We start from the raw sequence: 18,404 nt of genomic DNA on the forward strand, positions 1-18,404 counted from the left end.
AACCAAGTTTCGTGGAGTTTTTATCGATGACAAATTAAATTGGAAAACTCATAAATTATGTTAAATCCAAAATCTCAAAAGTCATTGCAATTCTGTACAAACCACAATACTTCCTCTCCCAGCATTCGTTGGTTACGCTGTCTCATTCATTACTTGCCTCATACATGACCTACTGGATTGAGGTTTGGGGAAACACATGTAAAACAAATACAAACCCAATATTTCTGTTACAAAAGAAAGCTATGAGTTATAAGTAAAAAATGATATTGTGAGCCAGCAAACCCACTGTTTGCTTGTTTATACATTTTGAAATTATGAGACTTATATTATGATACAGTTCATGTATAAAGTTAACAAACTCTTGCTTCAGCATGTCCATCTGAGAGGAACATTAGTATTTGACAGCTTAAAGATTCAAACTACTGTGTCTCTGTAAAAGGTGTTAAAATCTGGAATAACTGTTCAGATAGTAATAAATTATCTGGTACTTTGGCTGGCTTGAAAAGACTTTATAAAAACCAGTGGTGGGCACAGATAACCAAAAAATTAACTTTGATAACAGATAATAAGATAACTGAAAAGTTATCTTTGATAAAGATAAACTGATAAACCACCCAAAAATGTATCGGAAGTTACAGATCATCGATAACTTCCGGTGTTGTCTATGGGACATTTGCAGTTACTAAAGAACTGAAATTGATTTCTAACATGATCGCTGTTGAAAACATCAAAAGTGGTAAACGACCTAAAGAATAAGCAAGAATGTTTGACCATGCTGCCCCCTGCAGAAAGCAGCACAGACAAATCCTGAGAGACCCACAAAATCAACTCTTTACTAATCATAATCATCTTTCTTTCAACATCCTGCCCCTGCTGGAAGCTCTTGTTTACAACAACGCTCCCACCACAGAGGCACAGCGAGAGCAGCCATAAGGCCAGCTCCCTATCAATTTCAGCTCTCCAGTCAGGCGGAGGTCTTGAAAAATAAAGTCATACTAACTTGTGGTTTTTTTGAAAATACTGATAGAATAACTCCATTACTGTCAATTCTGTCATTTGTACAAAGTTAAAATATAACATATCTTTTAATGTTGAATAAGGCACTAATTCTGAGGTTTTGTAACAAACACAGACTGCAAAGCATTCTGGGTAAAAGTGCTAAACAGTGATTGGTTCAGTAATCCATTATGTAAACCAACACGTTAGTGTGACGTGTGTCGTGTGTTGGTTTAAAGATAAATGTGCTTTTGTAAAATATTCTATTTTTATTTGTAAAAACAGGCATTTTTACAGAGCCCTGGAAGTGTCATCGCAATTGCATGTTTTAAAACGTTTATGATGTAAAACGTGCACTCAATATTAGTAAGTAAATTTATTTATATAGTGCCTTTCACAGACATAAGGCCATGTACACATGTTGTCGGGTATTTGTAAAACCGAATATCTTACCCTTTCAGTTTGGGGAAAAAACTTCATCCACACTACGTCGTTTAAAAAAAATCCATCCACATCGAACCGTATAAATGTGTTGTAATTAGTCTGCCAAACCTTTGGGTGGCGGTACTGATTAAAATTCTATCCAATCAGGAGCCTTATTCTCTTGTCGTCACTTCCACAAAAACTAAAAACATGGCGCCAACCTCGTTCGTGTGGACCGATAAGGAGTCGGAATTACTTCTAACCGTAGTTTTAGAATACAAAGTTAACAAATATATTCACACAAAAAGTGCCTGGACAATGGACAATTCCAACACTTTGAGAGCAGCCATGTACCTAGACGTTTAATACTGCCATGAACACTCCTGGCCAGTAGATGGCAGTAGCGGCCTTGAAAAAATGTCAAACAAAATTCCAGATAATCCGTGTCTGCTACATTTAAGATGCGTGGAATTTAACAAACGCAAATATATTGTTTCTATGTAGGCTCTCAGTTGTCCAGGTGGTTTCCATAGTAGAGAAGCTTGAATCTTCGACTGGACTGGGTTGCTTGACGCAAGGACGTTTCGCTTCAAATCGCAGAAGCTTCCTCAGCTAAAATTGTTGCTCTGGAAGTCTGACTTCTATGTGACTCTTGTAGAGACGAATGGGAAACGCAAATACACTAACGTCTATAAACCCAGAAAATATATTCACGAGAGTTTTAGGCACTAGAGTTTAATTCTGTTATCTGTGGACCCTGAACAGAGTGTCTGAAATGCATTTGTCCTGTCGTGAACCTCTGAGATTACCTTATGCTACCCATAACCCCCCAGCAGTCTACGTCTATAGCAGCATAACTAAGGGATGGTTCAGGGTCACCTGATCCAGCCCTAACTATAAGCTTTAGCAAAAAGGAAAGTTTTAAGCCTAATCTTAAAAGTAGAGAGGGTGTCTGTCTCCCTGATCTGAATTGGGAGCTGGTTCCACAGGTGAGGAGCCTGAAAGCTGAAGGCTTTGCCTCCCATCCTACTCTTACAAACCCTAGGAACTACAAGTAAGCCTGCAGTCTGAGAGCGAAGCGCTCTATTGGGGTGATATGGTACTACGAGGTCCCTAAGATAAGATGGGACCTGATTATTCAAAACCTTATAAGTAAGAAGAAGAATTTTAAATTCTATTCTAGAATTAACAGGAAGCCAATGAAGAGAGGCCAATATGGGTGAGATATGCTCTCTCCTTCTAGTCCCCGTCAGTACTCTAGCTGCAGCATTTTGAATTAACTGAAGGCTTTTTAGGGAACTTTTAGGACAACCTGATAATAATGAATTACAATAGTCCAGCCTAGAGGAAATAAATGCATGAATTAGTTTTTCAGCATCACTCTGAGACAAGACCTTTCTGATTTTAGAGATATTGCGTAAATGCAAAAAAGCAGTCCTACATATTTGTTTAATATGCGCTTTGAATGACATATCCTGATCAAAAATGACTCCAAGATTTCTCACAGTATTACTAGAGGTCAGGGTAATGCCATCCAGAGTAAGGATCTGGTTAGACACCATGTTTCTAAGATTTGTGGGGCCAAGTACAATAACTTCAGTTTTATCTGAGTTTAAAAGCAGGAAATTAGAGGTCATCCATGTCTTTATGTCTGTAAGACAATCCTGCAGTTTAGCTAATTGGTGTGTGTCCTCTGGCTTCATGGATAGATAAAGCTGGGTATCATCTGCGTAACAATGAAAATTTAAGCAATACCGTCTAATAATACTGCCTAAGGGAAGCATGTATAAAGTGAATAAAATTGGTCCTAGCACAGAACCTTGTGGAACTCCATAATTAACTTTAGTCTGTGAAGAAGATTCCCCATTTACATCAACAAATTGTAATCTATTATACAAATATGATTCAAACCACCGCAGTGCAGTGCCTTTAATACCTATGGCATGCTCTAATCTCTGTAATAAAATTTTATGGTCAACAGTATCAAAAGCAGCACTGAGGTCTAACAGAACAAGCACAGAGATGAGTCCACTGTCCGAGGCCATAAGAAGATCATTTGTAACCTTCACTAATGCTGTTTCTGTACTATGATGAATTCTAAAACCTGACTGAAACTCTTCAAATAGACCATTCCTCTGCAGATGATCAGTTAGCTGTTTTACAACTACCCTTTCAAGAATTTTTGAGAGAAAAGGAAGGTTGGAGATTGGCCTATAATTAGCTAAGATAGCTGGGTCAAGTGATGGCTTTTTAAGTAATGGTTTAATTACTGCCACCTTAAAAGCCTGTGGTACATAGCCAACTAACAAAGATAGATTGATCAAATTTAAGATCGAAGCATTAAATAATGGTAGGGCTTCCTTGAGCAGCCTGGTAGGAATGGGGTCTAATAAACATGTTGATGGTTTGGATGAAGTAACTAATGAAAATAACTCAGACAGAACAATCGGAGAGAAAGAGTCTAACCAAATACCGGCATCACTGAAAGCAGCCAAAGATAACGATACGTCTTTGGGATGGTTATGAGTAATTTTTTCTCTAATAGTTAAAATTTTGTTAGCAAAGAAAGTCATGAAGTCATTACTAGTTAAAGTTAATGGAATACTCAGCTCAATAGAGCTCTGACTCTTTGTCAGCCTGGCTACAGTGCTGAAAAGAAACCTGGGGTTCTTATTTTCTTCAATTAGTGAAGAGTAGAAAGATGTCCTAGCTTTACGGAGGGCTTTTTTATAGAGCAACAGACTCTTTTTCCAGGCTAAGTGAAGATCTTCTAAATTAGTGATACGCCATTTCCTCTCCAACTTACGGGTTATCTGCTTTAAGCTACGAGTTTGTGAGTTATACCACGGAGTCAGACACTTCTGATTTAAAGCTCTCTTTTTCAGAGGAGCTACAGCATCCAAAGTTGTCTTCAATGAGGATGTAAAACTATTGACGAGATACTCTATCTCACTTACAGAGTTTAGGTAGCTACTCTGCACTGTGTTGGTATATGGCATTAGAGAACATAAAGAAGGAATCATATCCTTAAACCTAGTTACAGCGCTTTCTGAAAGACTTCTAGTGTAATGAAACTTATTCCCCACTGCTGGGTAGTCCATCAGAGTAAATGTAAATGTTATTAAGAAATGATCAGACAGAAGGGAGTTTTCAGGGAATACTGTTAAGTCTTCTATTTCCATACCATAAGTCAGAACAAGATCTAAGATATGATTAAAGTGGTGGGTGGACTCATTTACTTTTTGAGCAAAGCCAATAGAGTCTAATAATAGATTAAATGCAGTGTTGAGGCTGTCATTCTCAGCATCTGTGTGGATGTTAAAATCGCCCACTATAATTATCTTATCTGAGCTAAGCACTAAGTCAGACAAAAGGTCTGAAAATTCACAGAGAAACTCACAGTAACGACCAGGTGGACGATAGATAATAACAAATAAAACTGGTTTTTGGGACTTCCAATTTGGATGGACAAGACTAAGAGACAAGCTTTCAAATGAATTAAAGCTCTGTCTGGGTTTTTGATTAATTAATAAGCTGGAATGGAAGATTGCTGCTAATCCTCCGCCCCTGCCCGTGCTACGAGCATTCTGACAGTTAGTGTGACTCGGGGGTGTTGACTCATTTAAACTAACATATTCATCCTGCTGTAACCAGGTTTCTGTAAGGCAGAATAAATCAATATGTTGATCAATTATTATATCATTTACTAATAGGGACTTAGAAGAGAGAGACTTAATGTTTAACAGACCACATTTAACTGTTTTAGTCTGTGGTGCAGTTGAAGGTGCTATATTATTTTTTCTTTTTGAATTTTTATGCTTAAATAGATTTTTGCTGGGTATTGGTAGTCTGGGAGCAGGCACCGTCTCTACGGGGATGGGGTAATGAGGGGATGGCAGGGGGAGAGAAGCTGCAGAGAGGTGTGTAAGACTACAACTCTGCTTCCTGGTCCCAACCCTGGATAGTCACGGTTTGGAGGATTTAAGAAAATTGGCCAGATTTCTAGAAATGAGAGCTGCTCCATCCAAAGTGGGATGGATGCCGTCTCTCCTAACAAGACCAGGTTTTCCCCAGAAGCTTTGCCAATTATCTATGAAGCCCACCTCATTTTTTGGACACCACTCAGACAGCCAGCAATTCAAGGAGAACATGCTGCTAAACATGTCACTCCCGGTCTGATTGGGGAGGGGCCCAGAGAAAACTACAGAGTCCGACATTGTTTTTGCAAAGTTACACACTGATTTAATGTTAATTTTAGTGACCTCCGATTGGCGTAACCGGGTGTCATTACTGCCGACGTGAATTACAATCTTACCAAATTTACGCTTAGCCTTAGCCAGCAGTTTCAAATTTCCTTCAATGTCGCCTGCTCTGTCCCCCGGAAGACAATTGACTATGGTTGCTGGTGTCGCTAACTTCACATTTCTCAAAACAGAGTCGCCAATAACCAGAGTTTGATCCTCGGCGGGTGTGTCGTCGAGTGGGGAAAAACGGTTAGAAATGTGAACGGGTTGGCGGTGTACACGGGGCTTCTGTTTAGGGCTACGCTTCCTCCTCACAGTCACCCAGTCGGCCTGCTTTCCCGGCTGCTCGGGATCTGCCAGGGGGTAACTAACGGCGGCTAAGCTACCTTGGTCCGCACCGACTACAGGGGCCTGGCTAGCTGTAGAATTTTCCACGGTGCGGAGCCGAGTCTCCAATTCGCCCAGCCTGGCCTCCAAAGCTACGAATAAGCTACACTTATTACAAGTACCATTACTGCTAAAGGAGGCCGAGGAATAACTAAACATTTCACACCCAGAGCAGAAAAGTGCGGGAGAGACAGGAGAAGCCACCATGCTAAATCGGCTAAGAGCTAGTAGCTACGCTAAGCTAGCGGATTCCTAAAAACACGCAAAGTGAATAATGTGTAAATAATTTAGAGGTGATTCAGCAGAAGGAGTGCTTTAGTTAAGGCACGTAAAGATTACACTGGGAAACAAATCGTAATCTAGATAACTAGATCAATCTAACTGCACAGATTAAACAGCTAACAGATACAGAAAAACACCGCTGTGCTCCAGAACAGGAAGTGATACAATACCGCAGTGGGGGTTCCCATGATGCACTGTTTCTTTCTCTTTTTGCTCTGTATGCACCACTCTGCATTTAATCATTAGTGATCGATCTCTGCTCCCCTCCACAGCATGTCTTTTTCCTGGTTCTCTCCCTCAGCCCCAACCAGTCCCAGCAGAAGACTGCCCCTCCCTGAGCCTGGTTCTGCTGGAGGTTTCTTCCTGTTAAAAGGGAGTTTTTCCTTCCCACTGTAGCCAAGTTCTTGCTCACAGGGGGTCGTTTTGACCGTTGGGGTTTTACATAATTATTGTATGGCCTTGCCTTACAATATAAAGCGCCTTGGGGCAACTGTTTGTTGTGATTTGGCGCTATATAAAAAAAATTGATTGATTGATAATGCATTGCTGCCTGGCACAGCATGTGCTCACAAAACCTTAAAAATTAGCACATTACTTTCAAACGAAAACATATATCTGATATTTTCACTTTATAAACTTCAGACATGACAATCATTTTAAATAACTTGTCTGAAATGAGTGGTTAAAATTTGAACCATAAGTTAAACATGTATGCCTCTGGATGACTTGGTGACATTGCGATTATATTAGTATGGTGTTCAAAGAAATTACTTTTTTTTGGTCACCAGTCCTCCTTTGTTTATAAACGATAGAGTGGTTTCTGTTTGCAGAGCTTAGTTTAGTATGTTATCGGTCTAAAAGTTATCGGAAGGTAATTCATCAGATGGTCCGATGATGGTTTTTAAATTTATCTAAAAAGATAATCCGATAATGAAAACATTATCTTCGATAATTATCTGTTATTGGAAGTGTGCCCACCAGTGATAAAAACAACAATTACTTAATATACGTAGTACGAAAAATTAGGTTAACTGATTTTATTACTGTTCTGTTTTATTTGTGCATTATACTGCTGTTTGTTCTGCTGTTTTCAGATATTTTAGTTTACTGATTAATCTATATTGTCTCTGCTTGTCTGTCTTGTCCTTTTTTGGTATTTGTTGTCATTAGTGTACATAGCAACTGGTGAAAAGGGTGGGCATTTATAAGCTTTGCTTCAGCCTACACCCTTTCGGCCGCACAAAACTGGGAAACAGGTTTTGTTTTGTTTTATGAGAGATTTTTTTGTTAAGTATTTGTGTGTGTGCGCTGAATAAAAATTAATTCATTCAATGCCTCACATTCACCCTGGTGTCAGGCTGCTGCCATGCAAGGTGCCCTCTACACACCGGGAGCAACTAGAGGATAAAGTACTTTGCCCAAGAGCCCTTAGTGATTTTCCAGTCAGGCTGGGATTTGAACTGAGGATCCTCTGGTCTCAAGCCTAGCGCTTAACCACTAGGCCAACACCAACCGTAATTTAAGAATATTAAAGCAAATATATGTTGTAAGTAATAACAGCATTATGCAGTTTTAAAGTTTGGAGGAAAAGTGGTTTTGAGTTCATTTAGAGTTCTACAAGTTTGGCAGTGTTGCCATAGTTACTTTGAAAAGTTACTTTAAACAGTTACATTATAGTTACTTTATTAGCAGCTGCAGACAACTTGGCAGCAACTGCTGAATATAACTAATATAGTAACTAGTAATCTAACTTGTTTATTTTTTAGATTGAGTACTCAGAAAAGTAACTATTAGTTACACTGCAAAGGGCAAAGGACAACCCTTGTGCCCTTTCTCACTGGTTCTGTTCATTATTTTTATGGACAGGATTTCTAGGCGCAGCCAGGGTGTAGAGGGGGTCTGGTTTGGGAACCACAGAATCTCGTCTCTGCTGTTTGCGGACGATGTGGTTCTGTTGGCTTCGTCAAATCAGGACCTTCAGCGTGCACTGGGGCGGTTTGCAGCCGAGTGTGTAGCATCCGGGATGAAAATCAGCATCTCCAAATCCGAGGCCATGGTTCTCGACCGGAAAAAGGTGCTTTGCCCTCTTCAGGTTGGTGGAGTGTCCTTGCCTCAAGTGGAGGAGTTTAAGTATCTCGGGGTCTTGTTCATGAGTGAGGGACGGATGGAGCGTGAGATCGATAGATGGACCGGTGCAGCATCTGCAGTGATGCGGTCGCTGTATCGGACCGTCGTGGTGAAGAGAGAGCTGAGTAGGGGGCAAAGCGCTCGATTTACCGATCGATCTACGTTCCGATCCTCACCTATGGTCATGAGATTTGGCTCATGACCGAGAGAATGAGATCGCGAGTACAAGCGGCCAAGATGAGTTTCCTCCGCAGGGTGGCTGGGCACTCCCTTAGAGATAGGGTGAGGAGCTCGGTCACTCGGGAGGAGCTCGGAGTCGAGCCGCTGCTCCTCCACGTCGAAAGGAGTCAGTTGAGGTGGCTCGGGCATCTTTTCCGGATGCCCTCTGGACGCCTCGCTGGAGAGGTGTTCCGGGCACGTCCCACTGGGAGGAGGCCCCGGGGAAGATCCAGGACACGCTGGAGGGACTACGTCTCTCGGCTGGCTTGGGAACACCTTGGGGTACCCCCGGAGGAGCTGGGGGAGGTGTGTGTGGATCGGGAGGTCTGGGCGGCTTTGCTTGAGCTGCTGCTCCCGCGACCTGACTCCGGATAAAGCGGAAAAAAATGGATGGATGGATGGATAGTTACACTGCTGATTACTCAGTCTTAAGGGTAACCAAGTTAGAATACTAGTTACCTTAAACACCCTCAAACAACGTAACGGCCCAGTTGCAGCGTAACAGGCCGGTACGCTGTGAGAACCCTGGGCTTTGAGTACAGTTGGTTCTGCTGGAGGTTTCTTCCTGTTAAAAGGGAGTTTTTCCTTCCCACTGTCGCCAAGTGCTTGCTCATAGGGGGTCGTTTTGACCGTTGGGGTTTTTCTGTAATTATTGTATGGCTTTTGCCTTACAGTATAAAGCGCCTTGGGGCAACTGTTTGTGATTTGGCGCTATATAAATAAAATTGATTTGATCAGTTACTTTATTAGCAGCTGCCAACAACTTGAACTAATGAAATAACTGTAAAAAGTAACTAATAAAGTAACTTTTCAAAGTAACTGCAACAACACTGTCCTTTGGACAATCATGTATTCCTTGTTTGTCATTTTGTTGACAAAATAATTTTTTTTTATCATGATGTACTTGTTTAAGATGATTAGGGCACTCGCTTGCTTGTTGGTTGCAGCGTTTTACTGGAATATCGCCAAGGTTGTAAAAAGTGAACTGTTCTTAAAAGCTTGCTTTTGAAATTCTGCTTGACATTATGTGACTTTTTTGTATGCAGTGTATCAGTTTACATTGCGAGAGCTACATTTTGGGTTGCTGAACTTGTTGGCTCATCACTTATGCCAACCACCCTTTTCAGTTTTCAAATCCCGCAAAACCTTGGAGAGGTCACCGCACTGCAACATCTCAGTAACATTGAGAACTGCATTGAGACACTCTGATCGGGTATCAAGCATGGCACAAACCAGAGGGACACAAATGCAAGCTCGCAAGACTGATAAAGTTCAAATGGTTTAATAACAGGCAGGGGTTCGGTACACAGGTTGTCCAGCAGCGATGCAAAGGTAGCAAAAGGACAAGAGACTGAGACGTGGTACAAAAAACAGGCACAGGTCAAAAAACATGGTGTAAGAGCTATCAGAGGCAAGCCAAAGTCAAGGTCAAAAACAAGGCAGAGTCAAAATACTTACAGGCAAGAACAAAGCAAGGAATTGGGCTGGGAGGTGTACAGAGACAACAATCTGGCGGTGAGCTGTGAGACTGTGAGGGCTTAAATAACTGGTGGTGTAATCAGTGAAACAAGATGCAGGTGTCAGTGAAAGTTCTGGAAGGGGGCGTGACCGGGAAAGACAAAGATTGTGCATAGTGCAAGAAAGTGAAGGCAGGAAAACACAGAGTGGAGTGATGAAAGAGACAAAGACATGTGAGCGGGTGCAAGAATGGAAGTGGAAGAAAACACAGAGCAAACAGAGTCATAGTGACAGACGAGGACACAAGAGCTGGTGCAGGGGCAAACAAAGATGAGGCAAAAACAGAAACCATGGACAGATTAAAATACAATTATAACCAGGACAGAGCATGAACATGAGAACTGAAAACAAAACTGGACATAAAAGCATAACTGAAATCACAAAAGAGAAGAGCCAAAATAAACTACTGATAAACAGAGAATAAACAAACCCGATGACTACGGAATAATGCAATTAATGAAACAAGATAACTGATAAACAGAGTGCAATACATAACAAATGGAACATAATCAGATAAGAAACACTGACGATAAATAATAACAAAACCCTGTGACTAAAGCATAATATAATAAATGTGATAAACAATGAAACTAAGACTAAAGCAACTAAGGGACCAAGAGTGAAAGCAAATAATAAACAATAAAGCAAAACAAAATATGTGGCAAAGAAAAGATACACACAGAATAAATGAAACAAAAGCAAACAACATGAACATGACAATGATAATAAGATATGGCATAGAGGCTCAGAACATGGAAAAAAGGTCCAAAATCATAACAGCTGGCCCCAAAAGGGCCAGACCATGACATCGGGCTGCACTTCAACCGCTGCACACGGTTAACGCGGTTAACGCTGCACACCATTAACATCGCAACATAAAACTAGTTTTATATTTTGCCTAAAACCCTCGTGAATATATTCTCTGGGTTTATAGACGTTGTTATTGTGTTTGTTTTATGTAAAGATGCTAGAATCACAGGCTGTCTCTCCGTTATTTTCGATGGGAGCTGCTGTAAGCTACGCTCGCTTCCTGATCATGTCGTTCCTGGAGAAAGTGAAGTTTGCTCTTTAACGTCTTGATTATTGTTCTTTACAACACTGTTTGTCCTCTTTGATCCAGACTAATATTGTTTGTCCATTCGGCTGCTCCCGTTTTTGTGTTCGGGGTTGCCACAGCGGATACAGCCAGAGCCGCATTGATATTTGGCACAGGTTTTACGCCAGATGCCCTTCCTGACGCAACTCCAGTGTTACCTGGAGAAACACACACAGCCGCTGGTGTTCCAAAGAGGTCTCCCATCCAAGTACTAACCAGGTCCCGCACCGCTTCTGAGATCTGATGGGATCAGGCTTACACAGAGCAGATCGGCTGCTTGATCCAGACTAATATATATGTCTGAAATTCGGTTAGCGTTTATTAAATTCTACGCAGATTAAATGTAGCAGACACGGATTATTCATTATAATTGTTTTAGCAAGTTTTCAGTTTATCATGCATGTATTCTCTTATTAATGTGATGAAAAGCATAAAAAATTACATTTTTGTAGTATAATATTTATTTACAATTGTCATCATGTGGATTCTCTATGTTGTTTTGACTGCAGCAACTCTCTGGCACGAAATGGATTATGGGATACATTAAAACCCTGGACACGAAAATGATCAAATTTATTTTGTTGCAGTAGGTTTTGAATCAGTGTTAGGTCCCATTAGTTATGGTTTTATGTATGAATTCTTCCAGCATTTCCAGTGAATACATTTTAATATGACAATCTTTCTCTTTGAAGGACCTTTGGCAACATGCTGCTGTGTTAGAAACCAACACATCATCTGCTTTTGATTCTTCTTCTACTGTGGCTACTACATCCAACCCAGTGTCTGTCAGTTCCGAAACAATGCTGACCTCCACAATGACCATTGGCTCTGACCAATCATCTGCAGCTACTATAGCTTCAAATCAATCAGCATATAGCAATGCACCATCAAGCAAATCACCAAACAGCACCATGGCACCCAGTCAATCACGAACAAGGAATACACAATCCAGACAATTACTAACTAGTACAGCACCATCCAGCCAAACATCAACCAACACTGTACCAGTTAGCCAACCACTTACCAAGAATTCACTAAGCAGTGGAGCACCAACCAGTCAACCACCAGCCAAGAATGCACAGTCCAACACATCATCAACAATTACAGAACCATCCAGCAAAACGCCAACCAACACAGCAGCAGTTAGCCAGCTACCAAACAAGAGTTCACCATCCAGTCTATCATTAACCAGCAGAGCTCCAGCTAGTCAACCGCCAACCAAGAATGTACAGTCCAACACATCAACAATTACAGAACCATCCAGCAAAACACCAATCAACACAGCAGCAGTTAGCCAGCCACCAAACAAGAGTTCATCATCCAGTCAATCATTAACCAGTAGAGCTCCAGCTAGTCAACCGCCAACCAAGAATGTACAGTCCAACACATCAACAATTACAGAACCATCCAGCAAAACACCAATCAACACAGCAGCACTTAGCCAGCCACCAAACAAGAGTTCATCATCCAGTCAATCATTAACCAGTAGAGCTCCAGCTAGTCAACCGCCAACCAAGAATGTACAGTCCAACACATCATCAACAATTACAGAACCATCCAGCAAAACACCAATCAACACAGCAGCAGTTAGCCAGATACCAAACAAGAGTTCACCATCCATTCAATCATTAACCAGCAGAGCTCCAGCTAGTCAACCACCAACCAAGAATGTACAGTCCAACACATCATCAAGGAGTATAGAACCATCCAGCCAAACACAAACCAACACAGCAGCAGTTAGCCAGCCACCAAACAAGAGTTCACCATCCAGTCAATCATTAACCAGCAGAGCACAAGCTAGTCAACCACCAACCAAGAATGCACAGTCCAACACATCATCAACCAGTATCGAACCATCTAACAAAACACCAATCAGCACAGTGCCAGTTAGCGAGACACCAACTAGCACAGTGTTAACTCAGCAATCACCAACCAACACACTGTTAGCCACTCATCCAAAATCTTGGAATACGCCATCTGATCACTCACCAACTAGCAGATCACCACATAGCCAATATGCAAGCAAGACCTCCACATCTAGCCAATCATCAACCAACGTGGCCCCATCAAACCAACCACCAGCAAAGTCAATATCAATCAATATAGCCCAGTCTATTTATTCTCCAATGAACACAACACCAGCAAGCTGGTCACTGACCAAGACATTGACATCTAGCCAATCACTGACCAGCAAGTTACCAAATAGCCATTCTGAAATAATCAGCCAATCACCAACCAAAAAAGGACTGTCCAGCCAGTCATCATTAAGTATAGCACCAACTAGCCAATCATCAAAACAGGTGCAACTATCCAGCCAAACACTAAGAACAAGTAGTACTGCAAAACATGAACAGTCATCATCTAATGAAATTCCATCCAACCAGTCAGAAGATACCTCTCTGACAGCAAATCAACTTCTGCCTAGCTCAGTAAAAATAGGCAAATCACCAACCAGCTCTGACACATCAACCCAGTCACCAAGGAATAAAGCATCTCCTAACCAATCATCAAACACTTTGATACCAAGCAGTCTATCTCTAAACAGCTCAAAAACATCACATCAACAATTACCATCCAACTTTACAAGTAGCCAGTTAAATTCACCATCTAACCAATCGTGGGCCAGATCCTCACAATCAAAGCAAATACCATTGAGTTCATTGCTATCAGGAAATGCTGCCAGTAGAAGCTCATCAGTGGAAGAACATCCAGCGAATACTTCACTGCTGGCCAGGCACCTAAAAGAAGCAGCATGGTCAACGTTTCCCAAATTTCCAGGTAAGGTTGATGTGAGTGCCCTGTTTACTTAAGACATTTTAAAACTAAAATAACGTCCTTTAGTTTTGCAAAGATTAATGTTGCTCCTGGAAACAGTACGTTTGTTTTAGCCACTTTATCTGTATTGTGATTCTTGGGGAAAAAGCAGGGAATTTCTTCTAGATTTTTTTATTTTATTTTATTATTAAAACCACATCACTGTTAGAAAGGCTGAAGCTCCAAACTAACCCCTCTGAGTCTGGTCTGCTTGAGGTTTCATCCACTGTGATTTGGTGCTATGTGAATAATTTGATTTGAATTGAAATAAATTAAACTGAATAATAACAACAACAAATATATTTAACTAAAAAGACATCTTTCAATGACTACTACTCTGAGTGTTATGGTTTTGCTACAATGTTCCACTAAGTGGAAGTGAGGAGCTTGTATAAAAAAATCTGTTTACTTTTTATATAATTAAACAGACATAACAATAAGGAACAGCTTGGATTGAAGGTGCTTTTTTTTCTTAATACATGGCAGAGTTGCTAAACTGTCAAGCATATACAATGGATGCACATCAGTGTGCCCTATATAAGTGCAATACCTAGGAAAATACAGTTATTGGATCTTATACTCAATATTAAATGACTTGGATTAGTGGGGCTGACCCTGATCAGTGGTTCCCTTTTGAAAATGTTTTTTTCAGAAAGGTGCTGTGGCACCTTTTCAGGCAACCAATCAGATGGACCAAAACCTGTCACCCTCATGGAAGGAAAATCTTGTTTTGTTATCTACAGACAGTTAGCTCCTTTGTCACACAGAATCTATCACAAAAGAAACACAATACCTTACCTGTGGCAATACTTTACCATAGTTGATTGGATCACCAATTTGTTTCTGCTGAGGGTGAGTGCTTTTATCACTGTACACATTATGAGGTAGTCATTGTTATGCTTTGTAGTGCATAATAAGAATCGCTCGGGACGGTTGCAATGGGTTTCTCTGTGAACTCTTTATTGTGCCATCTTGTGCAGCACCTGAGCATTCTGAGTAATATAGTGCATCAATACATAACAGCACTTTGCTCCCCTTTACAGAAAAAAACCCCCTACATTTTGTAGTTTTTTTTTTTTTCAAACAACTCAGAACATTTTTTTTCTTTTTAGCAGCTCTCAATGAGTCATTGAGATGCTGGAACATGTTTTGTCTGCCATCTTCACTGGTGTTTTCACTGAACTGTCGTCTCCCAGCGCAACAGGATCTGGCAGTTGGCCCTGTAATGATTCCTCAGCCGGGTCATTCGTGGTGTCCACACTTTCAAGTGCACTGTCAGGCTATTGCACAGAACACTGGCTTGACATTTGTGGCTTGGTAGCCACACGGTTTCTTCTCGTCAACGTCCCATGGTCTGTCTGGATTTAATATGAATGTGTTGCTTGGTATTTCTCTTTGTACTGATCCTTGGATGTTCCAGATGCGAGTCACATGATCTCGAATTCTGACATGTTCTCCTGGCTTTAAGCTGCTCATTTCTTTAGCTCTCATGTCATGTCACTATTTTTGTTTCTGGTTTTCTCTGATTTTATCAGTTTTGACTTTGTGTGCTCCATTTGGGTTCAACAGGTGCTCCTGTATTGGTAAGTTTGTGCGTATGCGTCATCCCATCAGCATCTGGGCTGGTAATAGGTCATTCTGCAGTGGTGCACTTCGATAGATCATTAAACTCTGATGAAAATTTGCTTTTACATCATGCACTTTCTTCATGAGACCTTTGACAACCTTCACCGAGCTCTCTGTGAGGTCATTTGAGGTGGGATAATGTGGGCTGGATGTTGTATGTCCTGACCTCTGTGGTGATGATGACCTTCGCCTTGTCCACACACACCTCAAGGCCATCTCTGACCTCCACCTGGATCCCCTGCAGTTCACCTACAGAGCCAACAGGTCAGTTGATGATGCAGTCAACACAGCCCTCCACCTCATTCTCCAGCATCTGGACTCCCGAGGAACCTATGCCAGGATTCTGTTTGTGGACTTAAGCTCTGCTTTCAGTACGATCATCCCGGCCCTGCTGCAGGACACGTGCTCTCAGCTTGGTGTGCCTGACTCCACCTGCAGGTGGATCACTGACTTCCTGTCCAACAGGAGGCAGCACGTGATGCTGGGGGAGCACGTCTCTAACACACGGTCCATCAGTACCGGATCCCTCCCGAGGCTGTGTTCTTTCCCTTCTATTCTTTTCCCAAGTGCTCCAGTCACCAGTCTGTAATGCTCCTGAAGTTTGTGGACAATACAACCCTCATCGGACTCATCTTTGATTGGGACGAGTCTGCCTACAGATGGGAGATTGACCACCTGGTGTCCTGGTGCAAACAGAACAATCTGGAGCTCAATGCCCCAAGACAGTGGAGATGGTTGTTGACTTCAGAATAACCCAGTCCTGGCCAACCCCATCACTCTGTGTGACTCCCCAGTCACAGTTGTATTGTCCCTCCATTACCTGGGGATCTCCATCACCCAGGACCTCAAGTGGGAGCTGAATGTCAGCTCTCACCAAGAGACCACAACAGAGGATGTACTTCGGCAGCTAAGGAAGTTCAACCTGCCCAACCCAATGATGGTGAACGTCTGCACTGCCGTCATTGAGTCCTCCATCACTGTCTGGTATACTGCTGCCACTGCTAAGGACAGGAGCAGAATGCAGCATAACATCCACACAGGAGAGAAGGTGATTGACTGCAATCTGCCATCCCTACAGGACCTGTACACCTCCAGGGCCCTGAGGCGAGCAAGGAAGATAGTGGTTGATCCCTCTCACCCTGGATTGGAGTAATGTTGGCTGAGAAGTATGACTCCTCTAACCTTTTTTTTTTTTTTTAATATGGGAACAACACCCCAGTTTGCCAATCCAGAGGTGCTGTCCCACACTTCCTTGTAACATTGCAACGATGTGTCAGCCATGACAGCTGAAAAACCTCCAGAGACTTCACCACGTCAGGGCGAATTTTGTCCACTCCCAGCAATTTGCCACAGGGGAGTTTTTTGACTACCACTGTGACTTCCACTAGGGAGATGGCACAAGTTCTGCCCAAGCTTTCCATCCCTGCCTCCTCTGAGGAGGGCATGTCATTGAGATTGATGAGATCCATCAAAGTGTTCTTTACACTGCCCACATTGTCCTCAGTCCAGGTAAGCACCTTGCTGAAAACAGCTTGGACTAAGATCTGCCTCCCTTTTCTGAGTCAGTCTGCGGGACCAGATTTGAGGCAGTCATTCTGGTTTGCCGTATCCATCCCTGTATGCTAACCATACAGGAAAGACCTTTAGCCTGATTGCTTCGATCACCACAGGTTTTCACCAGTGGGTTCTTGGGCTGCCACCGTGACAAGCACAGACTTATCTTGGTGCCACAAGTCAGAGCAGCTGCTTCAACAGTTGACTTGTGTGGCCTTATCAAGTGTCCTTTACTTTTAAAATGGAGACACAACTTCCTGCTGTCATACTGAGAATTGGCACCAACCATAAAGTGCGAGCCACAGAATTAACTTGGAGTATTCAGGAAAAATGTGATGTGAGGAAATTCTCTTTTCCAGGCATGCTCCAGTCACATTCACACAGTAGCATATTCACACCTGGAAGCTGTCCAGTACAACTACAATCTGATCCGATGGCCACTGAACAGCTCCAATGGAGCAGTGGAGGATTAAAGGCTTTGTTGAAGGTATCACAGTGGTGGTAATAAGGATGGGAACATTTTCTTTCACCTCAATTCAGCCATTTGTTCCAGTCACAAGCTCACACCAGAAAACAAATGAACTAAAGGATTTTTTTAACCTGCTGTGGTTGTAAGAATTCTGGGTAATGACATCCAAAGTGGTTTCATGGTACCGGCATTTTTAATTACAAGTGTGCAGTTTCTAAGTAAACGTTTATTTAATATCAATCAAATGTGGATTTGTAGTGCAAATTCCACTGAAAATATCTGTCATCGTGGCAATCCCTTGCTGGTGAGGAAGATTGTCTCCTGATCCATTCCCTGATGGGACAGTGGATGCAGAGATGACTGAACAGTAGATTATCGGTATGCCACTGTACACTGCAATTTTCACATTGAGCACATTGCAACTTTACAGTATTTGCTGTGTCCTGGTCACAGCGGAATTTTTTTTTTTTCTATTTATTCCAGCTGTGGACACAGTACCATAGAGAGAGAGAAAACGCATTATAGGTGCTGATTTGGTGCTGATCTCTGAAGCTCAAGGAAATATGTAAAATGATTTTTTTCCCTTCAAAAGTGTCTGGCAATATGTTCAGGGGTGGCTCGTTTATAAGGACGAGTTGAGCAACACACT

At 41.9% G+C, this 18,404-nt stretch overlaps 1 protein-coding gene across 1 annotated transcript in view; it reads left to right on the forward strand.

Moving 5' to 3' along the window:
• otog (otogelin) overlaps positions 1-18,404 on the forward strand; it is a 336,135-nt gene that overhangs the window by 23,284 nt on the left and 294,447 nt on the right. The window contains exon 4 of the mRNA XM_034163547.1: positions 11,985-14,070. Coding sequence (XP_034019438.1) covers positions 11,985-14,070 — 2,086 coding nt within the window. The remainder of the gene's footprint in view (positions 1-11,984; positions 14,071-18,404) is intronic.

The sequence above is a fragment of the Thalassophryne amazonica genome, chromosome 2 (genome assembly GCF_902500255.1).
Source record: "Thalassophryne amazonica chromosome 2, fThaAma1.1, whole genome shotgun sequence".
NCBI lineage: Eukaryota > Metazoa > Chordata > Actinopteri > Batrachoidiformes > Batrachoididae > Thalassophryne > Thalassophryne amazonica.